Raw genomic sequence first — 25211 nt, 5'->3', positions numbered from 1 at the left:
ACCTTTGGTAATTAATGGCTCTGAGAGTTTGCTGAGTGTGTTATTTAATTAATGGCACTTGTGTGTGGAGTATGTATAACTCTGGAGTTGAATAGAAGGCACATTTGCTGGAGGATTGTTGGTACACACTCAAGAATCATCATATGGCAAATTTGTCAGAATTCAGCACTTCTAAAACCCTAATTGGTTGACAGTAACTTCCCCCCCCCTTTCTTCTTTACCATTTAAAAGGTTTTGGCATAAGGGAAATTATGGTCCTGGTATATGACCAGATAAGTATACAAACAAATCCTTAGACTTTCTATGAAAAACAATATAGGGCTGGGAGATGGCTCAGCCTTAAATTAGGGGCTTGCAAAGTCTGATGGCCTGGGTTCAATTCCCCAGTGCTCCTATGAAGCCAGTTGCCAAAATGGTGCATGTTTATACTCTCTGCTTGTGTGTGTATGTGTATTTATACAATATAATATGAAATTATATACATAATATAAAAAGCACCCTTACATACAGTATGCTAAGAATGAAACTGGTGGTCAGATAAATTGTAATCTACCCACTACTGAAAAGTGGGCTGGCCTGAGTTATGATTTAGTGCCACTTGGGGTCAAAAGATCCAGGGCTGGAAACTGGTGCAGAGACAGAGCGAAAGCAGGAATGGAGACTATTCCAGCCTACCTGCTGTCCCTGAGATGCTGGCTCTAGAACGAAACCTCGTCCAGGGCATCTCTGGGGAAGTGGTCACGTTAAAGGAGAGGCTGTTGTATGTCTAGGTGTTTCTTTGCTTTACTGTGTAGGTCTGAGCTAGTCATGGTCCCCTTGGAACTGCAGAGGGAGAGGGGAGCTGTAGAACGGTTTCACCAAGTCTCCTCTTTACAACTACAGTGGTGTGTAATCTCCGGGCCTGTCCCCAAACACTCAAAATCTGCCTGTTCTCTGCAGGGACTCCTGGAAGGGGTCGTTGATGGCTTACATGTGGTACCTGAGTGTTTTGTTTTTTTTTTTCCTGCGGGACATCTCCCCTACACCCTAGCATATAAAGGTTCATATAAATGTGCCCAGTAAAAAGGCATGAATGACCTCCTGTTCGTTAAAGTCCATCTGTGGCGGGCGGGGGTAGGGAGCCGGAGACAAGAAGCACAGCCAATAATCCACCTTCTCTCCTCTTCGAGGCTCCTCATGAGAAAGATGATGGTCAGGATTAAGGGAAATAGGGATACAACTGTAGTCTTTAGGAAGGTAAAGGAAGTCCTTTCTAAAGGTAACATTTGAGTCACACACATCCTGAATGGAGGGAGAAGGGGACAAGAATGATAAGGGCAGTGGCCAGTGTGGGTCAGCATAGGCCATGACATGGGGCCTGTGCGAAGCTCTTTACTGTGGCCTGTAAGCACTCACGGGACTTATCTGGAGCTGCTGTGCAAAGTGTGGTGGAGGGTCATGACTTTGATAAACAGTCATAGGTTCAGGGCCGGAGAGATGGCTCAGTGGTTAAAGGTGCTTGCTTACAAATCCTTTAGACCGGATTTGATTCCCCAGTACACATGTAAAGCCTAATCCACAAGTGGAACATGTGGCTAGAGGCCCTGGCATGCCCATTCTCTCTATAAATAGAAAAAAATATATTTAAAAATATGAGGGCAATCAGGTTTCACAGGAAATGTCATTCTTTTAAATTCTTGCATTATTTTTTAATTTCCATTGAGTTCTGTTAGAAGATGAAGGAGGTCAAAACAAACTATATACAAGACCCTTATAACAGTCCTCATAGAGCGCAGATTCTTGGGAAGGGGTGAGTAGCAAACCCAACTTTGATAGGAGCGTCAGAGATAAAGGCTCATTTACAACATTGTGCAAAATCCTTATTACAAACTGATGGCTGTAGAACCTGGCAGAGCTACCGAGAGACAGGATGAGGAGGGGCCGTGGCTCTCGCAGCCCGGAGCTCCAAGGACCAGGCAGACCTGCTTACGGAACGCGCTCTTGCCTGCACCTGTCAGTCAGGCTGCTCATTTCCAGAAAGAAGACGAGGTGCACAACATCACGGGTTACTCAAGGCCCTCCCCTGCCATCCAGGTGCAGCTCAGAATGCCAGAGCTTTTCTGCAGGTCTCACTGGGACAGGATGTAGAGTTTAGCATGGCAAAATCAGTAAGAGTATCAGCTAATTACATTCAAAGCCACTTCTGCTGTCTTAAAGGAACAAAAATGATCTGCCGGTTTTCATAGACCTTCTTGACCTTAAGCTGTCTGCCGGTGGAAAGAGACTCCTCAGTTGGGCTCTTTGAATGCTTAATTATTACATGAGCTGTCATCTTACATGCTGACCCCTACTATTCTAAAATTCTCTTAAATACTCATTAAAATTGATTGACTAATCCTAGACCGTGACGTGGCTCCTGGAGAAGGCGGAAGGCGGGTAGGACATGATTGACACAAAGTCAAGTACGTGACAAGGAAAAGGAGCCTGTCTTACTGCATCAGCTATTACTAGAGCAGGGATTGCTTCCCCTGCTGCCCCCCACAGTACCCGGCTTAAGATGTGACCTCAAGGCTGGAGAGATGGCTCAGCAGTTAAAGGTGCTTGCTTGTGAAGTCTTACAACCAGGTTCGATTCTCCATTACCCACGTAAAGCCAGATACACAAAGTGATGCATGGGTCTAGAGTTCGTTCGCAGAGGCAAGGGGAGCTGGTGTGACTGTACACTGCTTGCAAATTAATCTTAAAACAGGGTTTATCTCAGCAACTCATAACTGATTGTATTATGGAATACCAAGGTTAAAGTCATCCCCAGAAGAGAGGGGGAAATGGCCTAATGCCTTTGGTATAGCCAAGGGTGCTTTTGACAAGTAAGGTGACCCAATGTCAGAATTACCTAAAAGGAAGTGACAAACTGACCTCTGACCTGAACTTTCTTCTCACGGGGTGGATTTTCCTGCCTCTGGTTTCTCTCAGTGATGAAAGCGATGATGTCTGTGATGGTCAATACTCCACTTGAGGACTCCTTAAGCTATGCTAATATCACACCCAGGAGGAAAGGACTCTGGCCAGTCCAGGGCTCCATTCCAGAACTGGGCTCTTTGAATGAAACTGGTCATTCCAAACATCTACTTCCCTCCGTCCTCTTTTCTGCTTTCTAGATGTTTTCAAATCTAAGACCTAATGGCAGACTGTTAGTATTTCCTCTGCAGAAAGAGGGTTTTGACCTTCTGGAGGGTCTCGGCAAACCTTGGTGACTCAAGAACTCAGTAGTGAATGCACTATGGTCCAAGGAGTTACTCCCTGTGATGTCGAGCATTCAGGCACATAGTCGAGAGAGGCTGTGACAGCCCTGTTTCTCCAACAGAGCCTCCAGCTCGCGGGTCATCAAGTGCTAGCTTTGTGACATTGCTGAAGCAAGAGTGTACCTTGCTTTAAGATGTATTTTATTTATTAGAGAGAAAGAATTATTGTGCCAGGGCCTCTCGACACATGTGCCCACTTGGGCATCTGGCTTATGTGGCTCCTGGAGAATTGAACTGGGATACTTTGGCTTTGCAGGTAAATACCTTAACCACTGAGCCATCTCTCCACCCCAAGCAAGAGTGTGTCTTACATTTCCACCTCACTGCATAACTCCTACCTCTAGCTAGCTAGAACTCATCCAGGGGAAGATATTTCTGTATCAAAAAGCACCAATCATGGGGCAAAGTGTAAAGATGGGCTCCAAAAACATATGCCTGGATTAAAACCTTTGATTTCCAGAAAGTCCTTTGGTGCATGATATAGTTGTCTCCATTTCTGGAATCCAGGCAAGACTAGAGTTGGCAGATTTCAGATTAAGTGTATAAAGGCTTGGTATACATAGTACCCACTCTCATTATTCAGAATTAGTGCTGCTATGGGCTGGAGATGGCTTAGCAGTTATGGCGTTTGCATAAAGACTGAGGTTCAACTTCCCAGAACCTACATAAGCCAGAGGCACAAGGTAGTACACGCATCTGGAGTTAAGTTTGCAATGCCTACAGGCCCACTCTCTCTCTAATTATTAGCAGTAATAATTCTTTCAGAACACAAATGTCTACTGGCCTCCATTGTTCACTTTCTGATAGTCTAGCACTGTGTCTCTGAATACTATATGCAATTACATTTTTTTTTATTTTTGCCTACAATGCAATAATTAAAAGTCCAGCCAGCCACTAGACCATACATTCAAGTCAATCTCCCCCTTTGGTCCCATGTTATGTTTCAAGAGTATCTTTTCATTTATCTTATACATGAAACATACCGAACATACACATGATATGTCTTATGAAGTTAATATAAGTGAACAGCCTTCTGCCACCCATGGCAAGGAATGGAACACTGCCAGTCCCTTTCTGCCCTCCGCTTCCTGCCTAACTCACAAGGACTTGTCATTGGCCTGACTTGTGGAGATTGCTTTCCTCCTAATCTTGCCATGATGTAGTCGGTCTGTTTCTGGCCTTGGTGTGAACACAGCCACAGTGTGCGTTCTTTATAGGGCTCTGTTGCTTCACGGTTTTCGCAAACACTTGATGCAGCTGGTTGAAGGAACCACCTGACTACGGGGCAGAGGCAAAGACAACTGTGTGTGCTTTAAGTTACATTCCCCTCTGACTGAAAATTATGGGCCATTACAATATCCATTCTTGTCAAATTTCTGTGTGACTCATTTTGCATTTTCTATAGGTGGTCAGCATTTTGTTTCTCATGGGTGCTCCTCCTCTGTCTATTCTGTCAGTAGCAAATCCCTCGTCCACGCAGTGCCTTGTCCTTTCAGCTCTTGGTAGTACTGTTTGATCAACAGAAGTTGTTAATGTGAAGGCATTTCAATATATTAATCTTTCTTATAATAGTGATTCTTGTGTGGTTGTTAAATTCTCTCCTATAGTACAATTGTCTTTATATTCTGCTAAATTACTGTCAAAAGCTTGATATCTCACATTCTGAATTATAATGTACCTTCAAAAATCTTTTACCTATATGAGGTAGGGCTTAATGTTATTAATTTTCTATTTGGATAGCCAATGTTCCCTGAACTTTTTGTAAGATTTTCCTTTTTTAATATTTTATTTATTTATTTGCAAGCAGAGAGAGAAAATGGGTAGATCAGGGCCTCATGTGAGTACTGGGAATCAGTCCCCCACTGTTAGGCTTTGCAGGCAGGAGCCTTAACCACTGAGCAATTTCCCCCAAGATTTTCTTTACTTAGATCTCTATCATATCATTTGTTCATGAATCATGATCTCTAATTTGTTCCATGAGCTTACCTATACCAATACCATGTTCCCTTAACTCTTACGGCTTTGTAATAAATAAGTCTTGGTATCTTGTATTAATACTTTTAATCTAGCTGTTTCACGAGATTCCTGGCTACATTGCTATATGCATTTGATGGTCAACTTTCACTGAAACCAAACTATGGGATTGGTCTGCATCACATTTAATTTATAGTCCAAATTGAGTCACTCGTCTCTTTAATGCTCTTAATTACACTTCTCTTTACCATTTTCTACTTCGATTATATGTCTTTATTCCTTGATGTCTGATGTTGATTTTAAAATACTAAACTAAAAATTCCACTCAATGGTATATTTAGAGACCTTTTAAAATGCACTAATTCTAAGAATAGGTAACAATCCACGTATTTTCTTGCGTTCTCTGTGTAAATCGTCAGTCTGTGCATAAATCCTGCCTCTCGATCATGGTGCGCTGACGGGGGCCTGGAGCACACTGTGACATGTAATTGCTGCCAGTGGCTATCATGACATCATTTTCAATCCCAAATGGATAATGTTTAACATTTCATCCTCACTTAAGAGTTTCCATTAATTTGATCAATAAGCTGGTCTATATCTGATCAGATGACCCCAGCAATTTCCTTTGGCTAATCTGGGAAAAGACATTATTTGATGAACTAGTGTGAAACAAAGTGAATGGTGACCATTATGCAATGCAGAATTTATGTTTGCCGTTCCTCTGTCTCATATCGCCCAGGACAGGACCGTGCTGTCTGCTCCTACGTGTGCTGAGCCTGTAGATTTCTCTTCTGCACGAGCCTCACTACATATATTTGCTGGGTAACCCATGCACCAAATGGGGTAATGAAAGAACCTTTTTGTCTTTCTTTCTCCTTTGTGCTCTTGTGGAATTTGATAAGATTTTCTCTTATTGCTACGTTGAATGATAAAACACGCTAACAAATAAGTTTGGATCTTACCATGTGTTACTTGGAAAGCTTTTTGTTTTGGGGTTTTTTTTTTTTTTGGTTTTTTTCAAGGTAGGGCCTCACTCTAGCCCAGGCTGACCCAGAATTCACTATGTAACCTCAGGGTGGCCTTGAACTCACAGTGATCCTCCTACCTCTGCTTCCTGAGTGCTTGGTTTAAAGGTGTGCGCCACCACGCCCGGCTATGGAAAGGTTTTTATGCAAATTCAACTTCCATAATCATTATCAGATTATTCATTCTTTTATCAGGTGTAAGTTTGAGTAAATCATGTTTTCTACAAACATGGCTATTTAATCAAAAATTTCAAATGTATTCTGAAATCATCGCTCTTTTCAGTGACTGCACTGTGGATAGAGAAGTCTGCCTTTTTGCTGTCTGACAATGGCTCCTGGGGTTTCTCTCATTTCAAAGAGCCTATAGCTGGTCTCACTTGGTCTTTTTATTATACATTTTTCATTGTACTATTTATTTATCTTTATTATCTCCTTTTGTCTAACTTTGTGGTTTTCTTTCTAACAAGTCCAGAAAAATGATTAGTATAATACATCTCAAGCCATTATTTTTCCACAATAAATACATTTAAGTCATAATTTAAGGCCAGTTACTCTCTGAACACATTTACTTTGCTTCATCCAGTTCCAAATACTTTCTAAATTCTCTTTTATTGCTTCTTCTTTATAATTCCTTTAGTGTGAGTCTGTTGGTGGTTGTGAATTCCTTAGCCGTTTTTTTTTTTTTTTAAAGTGTGTTTATTTCACTTTAATTCATTGACAACTTCTAACCTGAAGGAATTCGCCGCCAACATTGATGTATATAGCTGGGTAGCTAATTTCCATTGAATTTTTTTCTCCCTATGGAGAAATATGTACTATATCTCTCTACCATACTTTCCATCTTCCCTCTTTTACCTCACATGTCTTCACAAGTCATTTGAGTTGACTATTTTCTTGGCTATGATAAAAATATAATGCTAAATCCTTTCAGCAGGTTATTGTACTTTTTCACTTTTAGAATTTCTTCTTGAGTCTTTTTCTAATTATGTGTCACTTTTTTGAAGGCCCCCACACTGTGCTAAAATTTTAAAAAATTACCTTACATCCTTATTTGTAAACTATGCTGCTATTTTGTATGTGGTGCTTTCTTTGTTAACTCAAGAAATGGTCACACAGTACCATAGGGTAGGGGAAGACTAACATCTAGATGTAGTAAGGACAGCTGCTTTTCTTTTTTGGAAGACAGACACCATCTTTCCGTATTCTCACTGTACTCCTTCTGAGAAGAAATCCACAGTGAGACGTGTGGTATCATGTAATACACGTATCCTGCCCTTAACTCCATGTGATGGGCCTGATACAACATTTAGATCAGAGCAACCTCTCCCTTCATGTGTTTTGCTTAGGTGCACACACACACACACACACACATTCAATTACTTGCTGGGTATTCTATTATGAAACAAATTATAGCAATAATTTAAGATCTTTACTTGGTATTATCTTCTTCTAGGAATCCACTGGGTAGAAAGTTTGGGATTCCTTTTAATTTGTGCTCTGGGATTGGTATGAGGGCTGGATTACATTTGGCACAGTCTTAGTCCAGGGCCATATGGTTCTGCGGTCCTTTGACTTTCTACCCAGGAGAGAAGGTTTATCATGTGTTTGGTCATTGATGCCTTTAGTGAAAAAATAATGCCAAATCCTGGCCTCAGCTCTCTGTCATCCCATCTCCGCTTGGCTACCTAGGTTTTTGCTGTTTTGTTATCTCTAACATTTTTAAAATTTCTGTGCAGTTTTTTTTTTTTTTTTTTACTTGAACACATTAGGGGAAACTGAGGAGCACAGAGCTAGAGTGGATAATCAGAAAATTTAATCATGTCGACATGTCAAAGCCTGAGTGCCGGGCTCTAAAGGCTCAGGGATTTTACCTGACGTCACCTCAAATTCTTTACATTATTAGTGGGACATAAGTTTGTAAGGTTATATAATTTGGGGCACAAAGAGGAAATTTCTTAGTGATTAGTCAGTGATAAAAAAAAAAAAATTACAAATATAGAATAGAAAGCTACTTGCTCCGGCGTAGTTTTACCCATGGTTTTGTTTTATGAGATATCATAGTCCAGCACAATTGTGTCACTCAGTTCCATCCTGGGTCCGATAAGAACAGAACGAGTTGTTTATTCTTTTCAGCTTAGAATCTGAGAAGTTTGCCAAACACGGCTAGCACAGAAAAGGCGAGAGAGACTTTAGTTTGATTGAAATGGCTCCCATGTACCTAAAAATTACTCTGCAATTTCTTTAGCACAAAGTTTAAGTTAAATTATTTGATGTGTTAGTAATAGAAGGGCAAGTCACACCATTTATTTTTCTTCTTAGTCTGAAAATATCTCCCCTGTATACATTTTAGTCTTTTAATAACTATTTAACTTCAGCTGACCTAACCATACCTATAATTTATCACCTTTAAAATAAATTGTAGGGAAAATAATGGATCTGTAATAGTGGTATAATGGTTTCCCCTGTTGTTTTGGTTGTCTTTCTGATAACCCTAGGGTGTAAGTGACATGTTTTGTTCATTATTACAATTTGTTCAGCAATTCAGAGAGTTATAGCCAGGTGTGGTGGTCCATGCCTTTAATCCCAGCACTTGGGAGGCAAAGGGTAGGAGGATGGCTGTGAATTTGAGGCCACTCCGAGCTCTGGCAAGACTGTGCCACAAAAATCCAGACAGTAAATTTCATGTTGACGGGGAGTTTTATTAAACATTTCCATTGAGAAGTAAAAACCAAAATGGCAGACAGCTCAGATAAGACTAGAGAGATCATGGGCTTTCATCTAGGACCAGGTGCTTAAGGCCAATGATTGATCCCTTCTCAGCATGAGGGCTGGGGAGAGGATGCGAAGTAGCTTTTCTAGAACTATGATGTTCTTTTTTTTATCAGTTCTTTCATTTCAAAGAAAGTTGTATGGAAAGCACAGGTTCTCCTGCCTCGGGCATTTGTTTGAGAAGAGGCACGATCGCCACCACAGTTGTCAGTCATGGTTCTCGACTATTCGCATGGAGCCTCTGATGCTGTGACAATGTTTGCTCAATGATAAGGCCAAGAGATGGAAATACTGAAAGAAAATAGCCAGGGCAGTGGGTCCAAGAATGGAGGCGACAATAGGTGTTTGCCTCTGGAAGGAGCTGAATTCAAGAAAATGCAGTTTGATCCTCATTATTGACATTGAATGGCTTCTGCAACACTTCCCCTCTAAGGGGACGAAGAGAATGAAGAAGAGATGGTATATTACAGATGTTAAGACTAAGGTCTCATTTTACCAATTATTCTGCTGGGACATTTTAATTTCCAAAATTCTCTGTCCTTAGCTCAATCCTGTCACTGGGGGAGGAACTTTAATTAACAAGACACATACTGTGTTCACTGCTTACTATATAACTACCTTTTGGATCAGAGAAGGCATATACTCTAGAGATGCTTTGCTTGTGTGTCCTGCATTGATAATCCTGGTTGAGCATGCTACACACTAGCTTGACTGATAAGGTCCAAGCAGGGAGCCATCACCATATAAGAGGTGGCAGAGGGGACATTGGAGGCAGCAGGTTAGGTGAAGTGAGTATACATTAGCTGTGAATCTTCATAGCCTTACTTCATGTTAACCTCAAGTGTTCTCAAGAAATCCCTCCCCCTTCCCTTCTAGCCAGAGCAAAGACAGAAATAACATACTGGAAAGAAAGTAGTTTGGCACTAAGGGGACACCGCATGGAATCATGTGCAGCCATCCATTTCTGGACATGAGGATGGCAGGTGTGGCTTTATGATATTCCCATTTTACAAGATGTAAGTTAAAAGCCCAAAACACTTGTTACTTTTGGATTTTTCTGCTCTGAAAATATTTCTGTGCTGATGGACCAAGTCGTTCCAAGATTCATGAGGGCTACATTTAACTCCGACTTGGTGGAAGAGTTCCCCATTACTGGTAGCCTAAACCAGTGGGACCGTGTTAGAGGAAGTTGGTTCTCAGTAAAACATTTTAGAACCAATCAAATTAAACTGGCAGAACATTCTGAATCTTTGGGTGGACTGCCTCATAGATAGGCATCCAGTATGTTTGTATGGTCACCTTTATGTGTAAAGGAAACTCATTTAGTAGGACATTACATAAGCTGATTCCCAAAAGCGCTAGGGGCTTCATTTATGTTTATGTAACCCATGTAATACAGTCCTTGCAACTCTGATTCGATTTTAGAATCCAAACTCATTGGAAGGAAAAGAAGTGAAACCTCTGCTTCTTTGACAACAGTGGGGCTTTTTCTGGCAGTTTTTGAACATATTCAAGCTACTTTAATCTTACATCTGTGATCATATCAGTTGGTAGATAATGAGACCTGTTCCCTCCCTATGGGAACTGGAGTTGAAGGCCGTCTCTCAAATGTACTGTGATGGACTCCCTGAGACATTCCCACCACAGGCTGTTTGTGTGAAGGGTAGACACACTCTAAGGTTAGTGGGGGGCATTTTGAAAGGCCCGATTTACATTCCAGAGCATGTATTGAATAAGCAGGTATCTCCTTTCTCATCAGCCACAACTGTCCAGTGGCTGAACTTAAAAAACAAAACAAAACACTTAATATTGGTGTCAAAATTTCCCTCGACAGTGTATCTATAACTACTAATAATGTTGTTTTGGGCTGAGTCAGTAGCTTTGAAATTGCACTGCTCTGTTATGAGTAACTGAGAAGCAACCAATTATCTATAAAATAATGACGTGGGGGAGAGCTTGATGAATTACTGACAGTCTCTGCCAACACAACAGGGTGTGGGGACCTGCTCTACTTGCCGTCAGAGTTGGGGGTGATGCTTACACACTTGAAAACCATACATCACTCAGTTCCAGTGGGGAAAGGAGTTGACAAAAAAAAAAAAATCTTCCCCTGTGGGTGTGGACGCGGCTGGATTAAAATTAGGGAGGCGACCTACCGCTGATGTATACTGGCAGCAAATCCAAGTGTTAAAGACCTACAGAGAGAACTCCCATGCTCCGGCAAGTAGGCAAGCTTAGATAATAAATGCAGATGTGCTGTCATCTAATGTGATTTAGAAAGACTAAAAGAGCCATTGCAAAACCGATCCCGGAAATGTGCTCTGTGTTCAGGGAGCCAACGCATAAATTCACCAAGGCAGAAAGCAAACGCTGAGTTACTGGAACCAAAGGTTTCCAGGCTCGTCATGGGCCTGTCAGAGGGGCAACTGCAGCTCCATCCAGTGGGCTGCTGACCTCTCTGCGCACTGCGGAAAGTGTTTGCCTGATAAGCAAGGGACACAGCGTATGACTAAAACCCAGGGTTTCTGCATAAAGAAAACACGGAGCGGGCATTTCTACTTGCCTCTGCCCAAAACAAGCAATGGGCTATGTCTATGGCCCTTTATCTCTAGTGCTACTGGTATATAAGTGTTTCCCATTCTTCCCTGTGATCCTTTGCTAAGTAACAGGACTCTTGGCAGGCAGAGTGGTTTCACAGAGAGCTGATCAAGCTACATGTGTACCTGGCCTACTGTCTTCTAGCCAGGTGGGAGCCACCAGCCCCAGAGATAAGAGTCTGGTTTTCCCATATGGACCACAGCTTCTGTACATGGCTAATGAAGAAGTACTGGGGTGAGCGTTCACTCTCACCTCCCATGGACTTCCTGCAAATGTAGAAATCATATTGCTATTGAAGATAATTGTTTGGAACCTTTACTGAATGGGTTATTGTCTTTCTAGAAATGAATACCTACCTAACAAGCCTGGCGTTGATTTCCAGAAGATAGAGAATACCCTAGTAGCTACAGGTAAGCAACTCTATGTAGCCGCACTGTTTTTCCTTTACATTTAGTGCTAATCACCAATGATAGTTAGCCTTTCTTTTCACTGAGGCTAAGCTATGCAATTCAAGATAATGGACTAAAATTCCAAAAATGAATCAAGGAATTAAAATTAGGAATGCATGAAGTTAGAGAAACAGTTGACTGTTCCAAAGTCAATGGGCCACTATGGCTCCTACTCCATAGATGCAGTGTGGGAGGAAGGAGAGGTCCTCCCTGGGAAACCAAAGAGACCAGTGGATTAGTGAGCAGCCTAAAAGATGTCCATGAGGGACGCTGCGAGAGCGGGTCCACAGAAGGACAAAGAGCATAGATTTTCATTTGGATCTGCAGTGTTCACATGAGACCCTGGAATCATTCCTGACAAGACTGAGACGTGGCTTTATAGTAGAGTGGTGCCTACCAGCTGCTTCAATTCACCCTGCCCAATACTGATACACTCCTGGGGGAACAGTCAGAAAGCTCAGAGGCCAAGGTCATTGGAGTTTTTATATCAACAACAAGTATATAAACAAATTTGATGGGAAGAATAGGAATCAAAGAACCAAGCGGGATAATCCAGGATACTAGTGTCTAAAGGGAAGTGTCTCATTTCCAGGCCCTTATTTGTATGTGGTACTCCCTGATTTAGAGAGACAAATATCAATTAAAACAACCCACCTCCAGGGCAGGCAATAAGGGTGTCCATGCAATCCAGTGTCATAGGGTGAATGAACGTGGCCTCCTAGCATAAAAGAGCGATTCCTTCTAGCCAGGCTGCTGCATCCAGGCAGAGACCCTTACTTCATTGATTATCCATTAAAGGACTCAGTAACCTTACTAAGAAAGCATTTAAGGACTTCTGGGTAGAAGCCTGTCGGGGTGAAGTGGAAGCTCATACATAGCAGAGGAAGGGACCATGGCAATTTTGCTTGCCAGCCAACAGACACATATAACCTAGCCCTGTATTTGAAGGCTCTAGGGGAACAAGACAAGCTACCCAAGAGTCCAAAGAATGAGAGAAATAGAGACTATAGGAACAAGGTGGAAAATTAAAGTTACTAAAACAAACTTGAATGAAATCTAGAAGCCAATATTGTCCTGACACTAAAACCACAGACTAATTCCTCTGATGAACACAGACCCAAACTAAGATAATATACCATGATCTAGTGGGTTAACTTCAGGGACGAAAAGCTGGTTTCTTCTCAAAAGAAGAAACATAGGAAGTGTTCAACATCTTGAGTCATTCTAACTGGGTACAGATGGAATCTATCATTAGGAGGAAGAAAGAGGTCTGGAATGGCTTAGCATGAAGGTGCTTGCCTATAAAGCTTAAGGACCCCCTCCCCCAGTACCCATGTAAGCTACATGCACAGGATGGTACAAATGAAATATTTTTAAAGAGGAAGCAAAGCCCTCCCCTTGAGTGCAAACTGGTACAGGCACTATGGAAGTTAAACGTGTGATAGGTTCTGAAAACTAAAAAGGAACTTACCATGTGACACAGCCATTCTACTCCTGGCCCAAGGTAACTCAGACAAAAGTCACAAAGTTTTCTCTCATATGTAAATCTAGCTTACAAATGTATGTATATAAGTGAGTGTGCATGTGTACAAAGTTCTTAAAAAACTAGAAAGGAGACCATGAGAAGGGGGAAAATGTATTAAAAAGGAAAGGGTTTGGAATGAATCATACAACCATAGGCAGGCATCTTTCCAGTAGGAATTACAAATTCAATGTGCTAACCTGGAAGACAGGTGATGTCAGGGCTTAAGGCAAGAAATAAGCAAAAACTCAGAGAAACTTATAAACCGAGATTCCTGAACATTTAAGTCTCCATCAAATCTCTAGAGGCCTTCTCCTAATATAGACCTATCTTTCTCATCTCTTCCTCTAAATACCCACGTCATGAGAAATCCAGAAAACATTAAGACCTTAGGAAATCAAATTAGAAGTGCTGGGACCCTTTTGAACAGTCCCAAATGCCACACTAGCTTTCTGTAGAAGTAACAGATTAGAAGGAGGTTTGTGATCACACCCATGGTCATCTATTAATTATTTCTTTTCATACACAGAAAGAAGACAACAGTGGAAAAGTTTAAAAAGAAAATATGAAAGACGGCTGCTGTTACACCACGCCATGTCCCTACAGGCAAGCTAAGAACAGAGCTGATGCGATCGCAGAGACGTCACCCCCATTAACGCTGAGGACGCCAGCTACCCCTGACTAAGCCTTGCAAAACTCTCCATTAAAATGTGCTTGCTAAACCACCTGCCCAAATTTCTCAACAAACCTGTGGGTTCTTTTCCTTGTCAATGACTTTTCCCTACGGAGGTGACAACACCTGGCAGAGGCGTCAGAGACCATCAGCCTTTGAATCACTCACAGGAGAAAGCTGGGGGGCGCGGGGGGCCAGTGGATCAGTGTATAATTACAGTACTTTAAAAGGAGAGCCAAGGGGAGAAAGTCCAATGGATACACATATTTAAGTATCTATTAAACAGATTTCAAAATGAAAATAGCATGCCTTATTTTTCCCTTTACTTGTGGAGTATTCAGTTTAAGACCCACAGTATATGCCTGAAAGCACGAGTTGTCCCAAACTCCCTACATATTTTATGTTATACATGCAATAAAGCTTAACTTATAAATTAACACTAGAGTATAATCTAATGAAGTACCATAATTTCCCCTTGTTCTTGTGAAAAGGGTTTAGCTAAACCATGAACACTGAAATAGCACTCCACCTCATAACAAAGCAGGCTACCAAGCAACAAATTTCTGAAGATCCACAAATCTCTGCACATGGTATGAAAGCTCTTTTTTCTCCAGGTCTTTAAAGCAGGACTTTCCCAAGGTTTAACCTAGTGAATACATACAGCGAGTTCTACCCGAGGCCTAAGCTTCTAAACAGCCAGAGACCCAGAACGACAGAAGAGAAACAGACACAAGAGTGGCAGAAGGAGGCAATCATGAGTCATAGGAAATAAATTCCACTTCACAGCAACCAAGATCGGCCATCTCACACCCTGCCCCCTCCCCGCCAAGGTTTCCCCAAGTCCTTCCAGCAAGCACAAAGAATCAGGCGCCTTAGGAAAACTCTTCCCTTCATAATAATAACCTCTGGCCCAAAGAACAGAGATATTAACCTGCCCTGGCTGAACTGAAAAAAATTCTAGTCTGATTCATCAAAATAGGCATCCCTGTGCTGAAGGGGACCCATGGGGGGCCCGTGCTTTATCCCGTTCCCACTTTCCTAGCACAGGCCTTTTCTCGAACACCCCTGGTGTGTGTGTGACACACGCCGCCCGTCTGTACCTGGAAGTAGAGCCTCAGCTCGGCTGCCTCCTTTGCCATCTCCTCCTCAGATCTCCAGGAAGCTGGGGAGTCCTGGTCCTCTCTGTCATGTTTCTGGAGCTAGAGAGAGAGAAAAGAAGACATGGAGCGTGCTCATCATAGACTCTTTGAGATGCCTTGCACTAATATAGGGTAGAGGGGTGGCTGCATGTAATTTTCAGTTTAAGCAACAACAAGAATGATGCTTTCTCCCTACTTCACCACCACACCTTGAATAATAATGACACAGTCACCCTTTTTTTTGGCTTTGACACCCTAACTGGGTGAATTGACAGCATTCACTAAGCTAATAGGGACGTATATATCAAGAGACATTTCTCTATATGTTGTTGAATATTAACTTTTACATATGTTTTATGTTCCTGTCATCTTTCCTCACCACAACATGCTAAGAAAAATAATTTGTAGTTTAGAGGCACGTGGGTACACATGTTTCAATTACATTCATTGCTAAATTTTCAAAGCAGAGAACTGCCCCTAAGAATTGACTTTTACAACACTGTCTTCCAGGCACAAAGTGACCTTCCTATTCATGACCTCACCGTGGCCAGTGCTTCCTGCATAGTAGTAGAAAAAGTGGTGACATCAAGAGAAAAGACTAGTTGGAAATAAGAAGGGATTCAGTGGAGGGGGGAGTTTGGGAGGGGTCTATGATCATGGCATCAGTTATAAAGTTTGCCAATAAAAGTTGAAAGAAATAAAATAGCCAGGTCAGGTGGCACCGTGGCCTGTTTACTGGTGACGGGACGCAGTGAGTAGGGAAGGCAGAAGACTGCTGAGGGCCGATTGAGCAGTTCACCACAGTGCCCTGCGCTCTCATGACCTCTCCTTCCATAGGTCAGGCTCCTTTCACTTATGAACCCCCAACAGTCGTCCATGCGGGCCAATGGTTACTTGATGCTCCCTTTGACTGAACCTCTCTTCTATGAGCTCTGAGCAGCTTTGTGCTGGGAACCAACTAAGCAAATGTACAGTAATAAGAATACCAAGGTCATAGTAAGAAATAGCATTTCCATTCAGAGAAACTACACAGCCAAAGACATGACGTGTAGCTGCCCTGGCGGAGGAGATCACCCACAGCGAGAACTCGAGTGCGCCCCTATGGCTGCCAACCGTTAAAGAAAGGAACCCCAAAGAATTACGATTTTCCCAGAAATCTCATGTGAGAGAAGAAAAGACTGGAGGACTGGTACAAGCCAGAGCAGGTATCTGTCTCCCAGGAAAGGGTCCACAGACTCCTTACTTCCTATATTATCACAAGCCTATTTCCCCCTTACGTTTTCTATGAAAGTATAATTCTGCTACAGAGAATGTGGGAAAAAACCGCGGGACTTTCTCCAGTTTGGCCAAGTTGGGAATAAATTCATTGTGTTTTATTTTGTGTATTTGTTCCTCTATGTTCTTTACTTTTGTCCAAATTTCTTTGAAGAAACTGCAAGTATATGAATTTAAATGTTTCTATAACAAAGAAACTATATGACAAAACAACTTACAAAATTAACAATTGGGGGTCTTAGTCAATTGACTTCCTCCTTATAACATCCTTTGTATGTGTATATGTATGTGTGTGTGTATGTGTATATGTATATATAAACATATATATTATAATCTAGACTACATCTTAGATTTTCTTTGAGAGCTCATAAAATGCCCATTCTATCAGAGAGAGTAAGTATTCAGGACTCTGTTACAATTCCACTTCATTACCAGACTGCCATTCCTCTGTGGGACTCATCTATACTGTCACATACTGAAGGAAGAAGATACTCACAAGAAACACTGGGCAATGAATGTGCTGATTGATGGAAATGACCTAACAGTGCCACCAATGACAGCCAGCATTTAAGATGTGAGAGGCAGTGTCTCTGATTGCCTGACTTCATTTAATCCCGTTTCCCATAAGCACTATTTAACCCCATTTCTCCAGGACAAAACTAAGGACCACATAAGAAAGATCACCTAGCTATGCAACGGTGGTACATGCCAGCACTGTCCCCAGCAGTTCTCCCTTATCTACCTTGGAGAATCTTTATAATGGATGGATGACTCCACAGGTACCGTTCCCACTTCACCACATAAGTATTCACCCTCAGGCTGGATTCTTTAAAAAATAACCTTGCCAAGTCTGCCAAAATGCTATGAACCAAAGTAGGCAAGTTGCTCTCTCACATTCCAAACAACGTAACCCAGGAAGCCCACTCTGGGCAGCCTTCAGCAGGTGCAGAAGTTTTCCCATTTGTTTCCGAGCAAACTTTGATGCAGAAGGAAAAACAGCGAAGGAACAATAGCCTGGCTCTCCTGCTAGCTGTTTCCACAGTGACTAAACTAGCTTCATTAACATAGAACTGGGCCACAAAAATCTTTATGAGGGTCATGGATCTTCCTTTCAGAACCTGGCTGCCAGCACCCTGGTTTTACATTTTACCGCATGGATTTAATTCTCCTCAGTGGGAGGAAACCACATTAGCAAGTCATTTCCTTCTTGCACAGGCAGATATGACGCAGTTGCTACAGGCAAGTCAAATGGGATTGCTATTCTAGTCCAGAACCCATTTTCATTTTGATACTACCTTCAGGTCTGTTATAAATCCATCTTGTAACAACTCAATGCGGTGATAAAGAACAATGCCAGGCCCAGAAAAGATGGCCTTCCCACCGTGGTATTGCTACTGGAAGGCCCAGAAACCCAGCATTAAGTGGCCTCATCAACCCAGCTCAGACCAGATGAACCCAAATCATTTAGAACATTAATGCTTCCTGGTTATTAGGCGGCCTTCTGTTTTTGCCATGACTTACAGATGGTCACACTGTGCCAACACTTAGAAGTTGTTTATGGGAACTAGGAAACAAATAAAACTAAACATATAAGCAAAATTCAATTGTACATGATTGTTAAAACTTCTGAGATGTCCTTCTTCAAATGCCCAAATGTGAGTGGGTGGTTTTCTTCTGAACTGCCAATCCTGGGTACCTATGGTTGTTTGAATCAGATGCCCCCATAAGCTCAAGTGTCCCAAATCCATGGCTCCCAATTAATGGCATTTTGGAGGTGAGCCTTGTTGGAGGAGGTGTGTTGATGGGGATGGGTTTAGGACAGGTCTAGCCAACTGTGCCTTGTCAGAGCTCAGCTCACTCTCCTGCTGCTGTCTTCCACCTGCCGTGGCAGAGGTGGTGCCCAGCCTCTGCTCATGCCATGCTCTCCCCTGCCATCGTGATGCTTCTCCTCAAGCAAGCCAGAATAAAGACCTTTCCTCCTACCAGCTGCTTTTTTTTTGGGAGCTTTGTTCCAGCAATGTGAAGGTAACTACAACAGTGCCCACTAGAATCACCAAGAAAAATAAATTAAAAGTGTTATCATTAATGATGCTGATTGAATAGAGTTTGTGGATTTAAAAAACTAAATAACAAGACAGGTAAGATGGGTTCAGTCAGCAAAGCACTTGATGCCCACGTCTACAGACGTGAGTTAGGAGCTCCGGTGCTCACAGGAAAGCCAGGTGTGGCGTCATGTGCCGAGAATCACAGCACTTGTGGGATGGTGACATGGTGACAAGCAGATGTCTGGGACAAAATGGATAGGTGTTCTGTCCCAAAGGGTGAGCTCTGGGTTCAATGAGAGGCTCTATGTCCATAGATAAGGTGGACAGCAACTTAGGAAGACACCCAGCATTGACCTCTGACCTCCACACACACCTGTATATGCACAGGTGCACTTGAACACATGCAAAGATAATGACACAAACATAACTTCTCATTCACTTCCAAGGTGCCCTGCCCTTTGTGATCAACACTGTTATGGGAAGGATGTCTGTGTGTGTAGGCATGAGCTCACAGACATAGTTGTCACCCTGTATCCATGGGGCCAGAACCTTCCTTAGGGACACAAAATCCCCACATGTGTACAGGTCCCTCTTGTAACATGGCATGGTATTTGCATCTCACCTCTCTGCCTCCTGCGCCATAGTTTGCTTCTCTACGTTACCTACAACAGCCACAGCAATATAAATGCTATGCAGGCAGTCATAACATGCGCTCACTAAGACAGTGAGGACAGGGATGAAGGGATGACTCCGTGGTTAAAAGTGCTTGCTTGCAAACATGCTGGACTGGGTTCAATTCCTCAGTACCTGCTTAAAGGCAGAAGCACAAAAGCGACACGTGCATCTGGAATTCACTTGCAGTAGCAAGAGGCCCGGGAACATCCATTTTCCCGCTCTCAACTAAATAAATATGTACAATAAACATTAGAGAACAAGGGAAAGGTTTGTGTCTGTTTGGTAAAGGTGGTTAGATGGACTCACGCAGACAGCATGGCTGTGGAGCGCCACCAGACCACGTCCCTTTAAGCCTGTTCCTCATGAGCTGTCAACCCTCTCACATCAACCTGCCACTGCTAATGTTCTGTTTACCCTGGGGTTCAAAAGGGTGCCTGGGACACACGGTGTTTCTCAGCAGCACTGAGATGCTAACCAGCCCAGGGGCTATTGAATCAGTTTTTGGTCTTTTCAAGGACAGGGATTTGTGTCCTGCAACAGCCACCAAGAAGATGAGGAAATGAAATGCTGTGAAGTTAATGAAAATGAGCCACTTCCCCAAAGCAGCCTGAGAACCTGGGAGCTATAACTCTGTCTAATAAAGAGACAACACAGCAATCTCAAGCAGAAGCTTATCTAAATGTATTGTCTACCTTGAGTGAGCATTGATGAGGGAGTCTCACCTGCAGATAAACCTACAGATTGCTTAACGCTGCCAGAAAGGAAACATGGAAACCACTTATTAGCACTCCAGACATTTAAACTGTCTCCGCATTGCCACAAGCCAGCTGAACTGGACAGTGTCCTTCCTACAGGGCGATAAGATTTCCTGCAATGACAAGGGTGCTGGGGCCTGCTCATCTAGTTGAAAAGGTCTAGAAGACTCACACATATTCTACAAATGAATGGTTTCATAACAAAGAAAGACCATCAAGGGCTGGAGAGATGGCTTAGCAGTTCAAGCACTCACCTGCAAAGCTAAAGGACCCAGGTTCTATTCACCAGAACCCACATAAAGCCACATGCACAAGGTGGCATATGCATTTGGAGTTTGTTGGCAGTGGCTGGAGGCCGTGGTGTGCCCATTCTCTCGCTTCCCTTCCCTCCACCACCCAATGATAAATAAACTTTTTAAAAGACCATCCAACAATGACCCTCCTAAGATATGACACAGTCCACAATGTAATTAACAATGACAAATAAGGTATGATACTAACTTTCTGCATTCTCTCCAGTTTCCCTCCCCATAAACACACACACACACAGTGTTTAATGCTATTGCTGGCTACTATTATTATTGTTACAGTTAGGCTACATACACTGTTTCCCTTATAGTGACCACTGACCACCCCAAAGAATTGCTTGCATAAATCAATGGACTTCTTCATGTTTTTTAGTGTGTATGTATGTGTATGTATGTATATATGTGTGTGTGTGTGCATATATATGCATGTATATATGTATGTGTGTGTATATATATGCATATATATGTATATATGTATGTATATATATGTATACACACACACACACACACACACACACACACACGATCATTTGGACCTATCTCCCCTGTCAAAGATGAAAAGTTATGATCAGAATGAAAATATATGGCAATTAAATCTATTGAAACATCCAAGACTGAGAATAAACTTGAGATCCGTTTCTAGAGTCATACATAAGAATTTCTACATTGGTGAGGGTCCAAGGCAATCAAAATTAACCTAGGACAATGGATTCCATATTTTCCAAATAATATACCAGCGCTCAGCCCCAATGGGATGTTGGTGTCACCCCGCCAAGGCTTAGGGATCCCCACAGCAGAAGGGATGGAAAGAATAATAGCCAGAGCTGTGTCCTCCCGACATGGCCTGGCCTTTATACTCCTGAATTCACAGCACCTGTGTTGTCCGCACAAGCCCTCCATAAGATGGGGTCTTCCACCACTGTGTCATGGCAAGCCCCTCTCCTCTCTGAGGAACTACTGGTTGTTAGGAGAAGGGGAGATTCTCCAGACCCTTTCTTATTCAAGCAACCTTAATGAAATTCAGCAGGTCACCAAAAGAAGAAGGAAAAAGAAAGAAAGAAAACAAGACAGACATCAACATCTAAAGAGGACTGTTAGGAATAAGTGCTTCAGTAGAAGTAGGGTACAGAGAATAAGTGTTTCAGTAGAAGTAGGGTGCAGAGAAGAGAAGGTAATGAAGGGTCAAGACACATTATATACACATACAAAATTGTCAAAAATCAACTAACTAAAATATAGCTGGGCTTCCTTATTTTATTTGGTAACTCAATTTAGAAGATACTTGGAAAACTGTCAGAGGAAGAACACAGCCTCATTTGGTAACTGGGTTATTCTCAATCTTTGTTACCTATGAATCATGAAAAATAAAAAGGTTGTCCATGTCCAACTGGCATGTTACACACTCTGTGACTACTATTATTTATTATTACATGGACAGCCACACAAATCATAAGCACTGTTTTAGTTCCCAGTGTCTGAGTTCCAAGGTCTATCTTTTCCTATTTTAACATCTCTAAAGTAAAATCATGTCCTATATACATTACAAACACCTGTGAAAATTGTCAATAAAAAAATGCAGCTGGAGGGATGGCTTCGCGGTTAAAGCATTTGCCTACAAAGCCAAAGGACCCAGCTTTGATTCCCCAGGACCCACATTAGCCAGATAGATGCACAAGGGGGTGCATGCATCTGGAGTTCCTTGCAGTGGCTGGAAGCCTTGGCACACTCATTACCTCTCTCTTGCTCTCTCTCCCTCATTCTCTGTCAAATAAAGAAAGAAAGAAAAAAAAAACATGAAAAAAGTTCATAAAGCATAACCTGGGCTGCAGAGATGGCTTAGCCGTTAAGGAGCTTACCAGCAAAGCCAAAGGACCAGGCTCAATCCCCAGGTCCCACATAAATCCAAATGCACAAGGAGGTGCATGAGTCTGGAGTTCATTTCTAGTGGCTAATGGCCCTGGTGTGCCTATTCTCATTCCCCTCTCTAATAAATAAAACAAATATTAAAAAAGAAAAGCATAACCCATAACCACCCACAATGTTTCATAATCTGATTGGCAACATGTTCCTTTCTTAGCAGTACAGAGCAAATCAGCACTTCTAGGATGGAGAGAGGGCTTAGGGTTAAGGCGTTTGTCTACAAAGCCCAACGACCCAGATTTGACTCCCGAGAACCCACGTAGGTCACATGCACGCAAGGTTCAACAAGCGCACAAGGTGGTGTGTGCATCTGCAGTTCATTCACACTAGCTAGAAGCCCTAGCACCAATTCTCTCTCTCTCTAATAAATTGAAACTTCTGTGTCTAGAATTCAAGGCACTGCAAGCAGGTCTCCCTCCATCTCTCTTTCCTGCATCAAGTCACACAAGTTAAATGCACATTCCTGCAACAAGATGCCACACCAAGGTGCGTGGAATGTCTGTTTCTTTCCTAATGAGGCAACAAAAGTCACAACAGTTCTCAGAGATGCTCTGTTCTTGGGAGGAAGCTGCCTGACAAGGTTTCAGAGTCTATCAAATCTTGAACCAAAGTTCCCATCCACGTTCAACACTCTGGATTGGCTCCTCCAAGTGAATTCTGTTACTACACCATCTTGAAGAGAGATTTTTTTTTTTTAATGCTTCTGCAGTCATCCTACTTTATCTGCTTGAAATGACTTTTGGGGAAGGAGTGTTAACAGGGAGGGTTTCTGATGGAAGTGCTGGCCTGTGTGGATTTTGACACTGCTCCCTCCTGGGCCTTGAGTGCCTTAGCTCAAGGCATGTGCGGAGATGATTAACTCCCTGATACAATGCTCAAGCAGCCCAGGTGACTGATGCTTTTATGGCTCTGTAATGGAATACAGTGGGAAGAATGATTCATAGTAATTTAAATGTGTGCTTTAAAAAAAAAAAATTGGAGCTAACCTGTAGTAAATGTCACACTGTTTTCACAAGAAGGAAAGCCAATTTAATGCTGTTCTTTAAGCAGCAAGTACCTGAATATAAACTTGGTTGTTATAATGGAATAATATATTTGTGGTTATAAGTCTTATAAAACAATATTCAGAGGAGAAAGCTTAAAACATTTCTGATGTTTCTGTTTACACTGGACTTGATATAAATAAATTCTTGACAGGAAAATAATTACATTGGATATGAAAATAAATCTTTAATGTTTAATGATTAGGTTCTCTGTAGCTTACAATTCAACTAATATATTGAGCACATATGCAAGGCTCTGTCCTAAGTCTTATCAGTGACACATCTATCAATAGATAAACCTATGAAATCTTCATCTTCCAGGGACTTATCACTTCATAAGGCAGCTTCACATGTATGTAATTTGAGTCAGGGAAGCATACCTGGACTGAAAGCCCCGTGTGAGTGTTCTGGGAGGAGAATGATCCTTCAGGGCTTTTAAGATGGTGAGGAGACTAGGCGGGACTCCCTGAGGCAATGGTCACATCTTTAGCAGCCATGGGATGTGCCAGCCAATTCTGGAAGGGTGTGTCCACAGCTGGCTTTCTCAGCTAACCAGATTTCCTGTAGTTTTCTGTGTAACTACAATTGATCATGTATAGATGTTTTTAATTTAATTTTTAGGTTTTTTATTTTGAGATAGGGTTTCACTCTAACCCAGGCTGACCTACAACTCACTCTGTATTCTGAGGCTGGCCTCAAACTCAGGGCAATCGTCCTACCTCTGCCTCCCAAGAGCTGGGATCAAAGGTGTGCGGACCACACCCTGCTCTGAGGGCCTTTGAAGAGGAATCCTGTGAGACATCTTCTGAATGTCTTTATATGCTAGAAAGGTTCCAAGCCAGTTCTTTGCATGATTATAGAGAGAAATTCAGGCAATCAACAGGGCATTTATCATTTGATTAGTTGCCAAAGCTTTGACTTAAACATAACTTGCTTGAATAAGTGATTTTTTTCAACTGCTGCCAGTGGTGCCAAAATGCTGAAATAAGATTTTATATTCATTAGTGGTATCCCACTCTCAAGGAGGACACAGTGTTGATATGTAAGCATTTTTAACCCCCTAAAGTATCTATCAATGAGAAAAATCACAGTACCGGAAAACAATTATGCCAAACCACTGTTCTATAACTGAGCCCAACTGCTTATCCAATTATCCATTAAAGTATCACATTGTCAAGCTGGTGGCTAGAAAAGCGAATGAGATGTTGCAGGCATCACAGTTTATACCAGTTATTATGTGACCATCTGAATGGAATCATAACAATCCATATATCCTATAAAACCTGCACAAACTGAGGTGGGTATTTCAGGCTTGCTACAATGCATACCTTCCATCAAAAAAAAAAAAATCACTTTAATTATTTAGGAGGTGGTACGGGGAAATATAAGAGCCACAAAGCATACAAGGTGGCCTTGGTATCCATGGCCTCACAGTGGATGCTGCCTACACAAGACCTGCATAATTGGAGAGAAAAAATGATGACACCATGGCAGATTGTTCCTCCTCAAACTGTGAGCTACAATGAGCCTTCCCTTCTTTAAGTTGTTGAGGTCAGGTATCTGTCACAGAAATGAGAAAAGTAACCTCCAGTTCACCTATTATACTGAGCTGTGTGTTCGTAAGGGACATGACTGATCTCATTTTGGAAGACCATCCCATTATAACAGTACGTTGGCCTACAAGAGAGGTCAACTGCATTCACTGGCATTTGTTTTTTTCTCTTCAATTAGTAAGAGGCACTCAGGCATTTCTACTCTGG

General features: G+C 42.1%; 1 protein-coding gene and 1 long non-coding RNA gene across 5 annotated transcripts in view; one reads left to right on the top strand and one right to left on the bottom strand.

Annotated features, from left to right (window-relative positions):
• Nucleotides 1–14446, top strand: part of LOC123455315 — a 213767-nt gene extending 199321 nt beyond the window's left edge. The window contains exons 2-3 of the long non-coding RNA XR_006633828.1: nucleotides 11990–12057; nucleotides 14148–14446. This is a non-coding gene — a long non-coding RNA (uncharacterized LOC123455315). The remainder of the gene's footprint in view (nucleotides 1–11989; nucleotides 12058–14147) is intronic.
• Nucleotides 1–25211, bottom strand: part of Fhit (fragile histidine triad diadenosine triphosphatase) — a 1635415-nt gene that overhangs the window by 5531 nt on the left and 1604673 nt on the right. For all 4 annotated transcript variants that reach the window (XM_045135946.1, XM_045135948.1, XM_045135947.1 and 1 more), the window contains one exon: nucleotides 15392–15490. In XM_045135946.1, the coding sequence (XP_044991881.1) occupies nucleotides 15392–15490 (99 nt within the window). The remainder of the gene's footprint in view (nucleotides 1–15391; nucleotides 15491–25211) is intronic.

The sequence above is a fragment of the Jaculus jaculus genome, chromosome 16 (assembly GCF_020740685.1).
Source record: "Jaculus jaculus isolate mJacJac1 chromosome 16, mJacJac1.mat.Y.cur, whole genome shotgun sequence".
Taxonomy (NCBI): domain Eukaryota; kingdom Metazoa; phylum Chordata; class Mammalia; order Rodentia; family Dipodidae; genus Jaculus; species Jaculus jaculus.
Note: the sequence above shows the minus strand (reverse complement) of the source record. Positions and strands in the feature narration are given on the sequence as shown.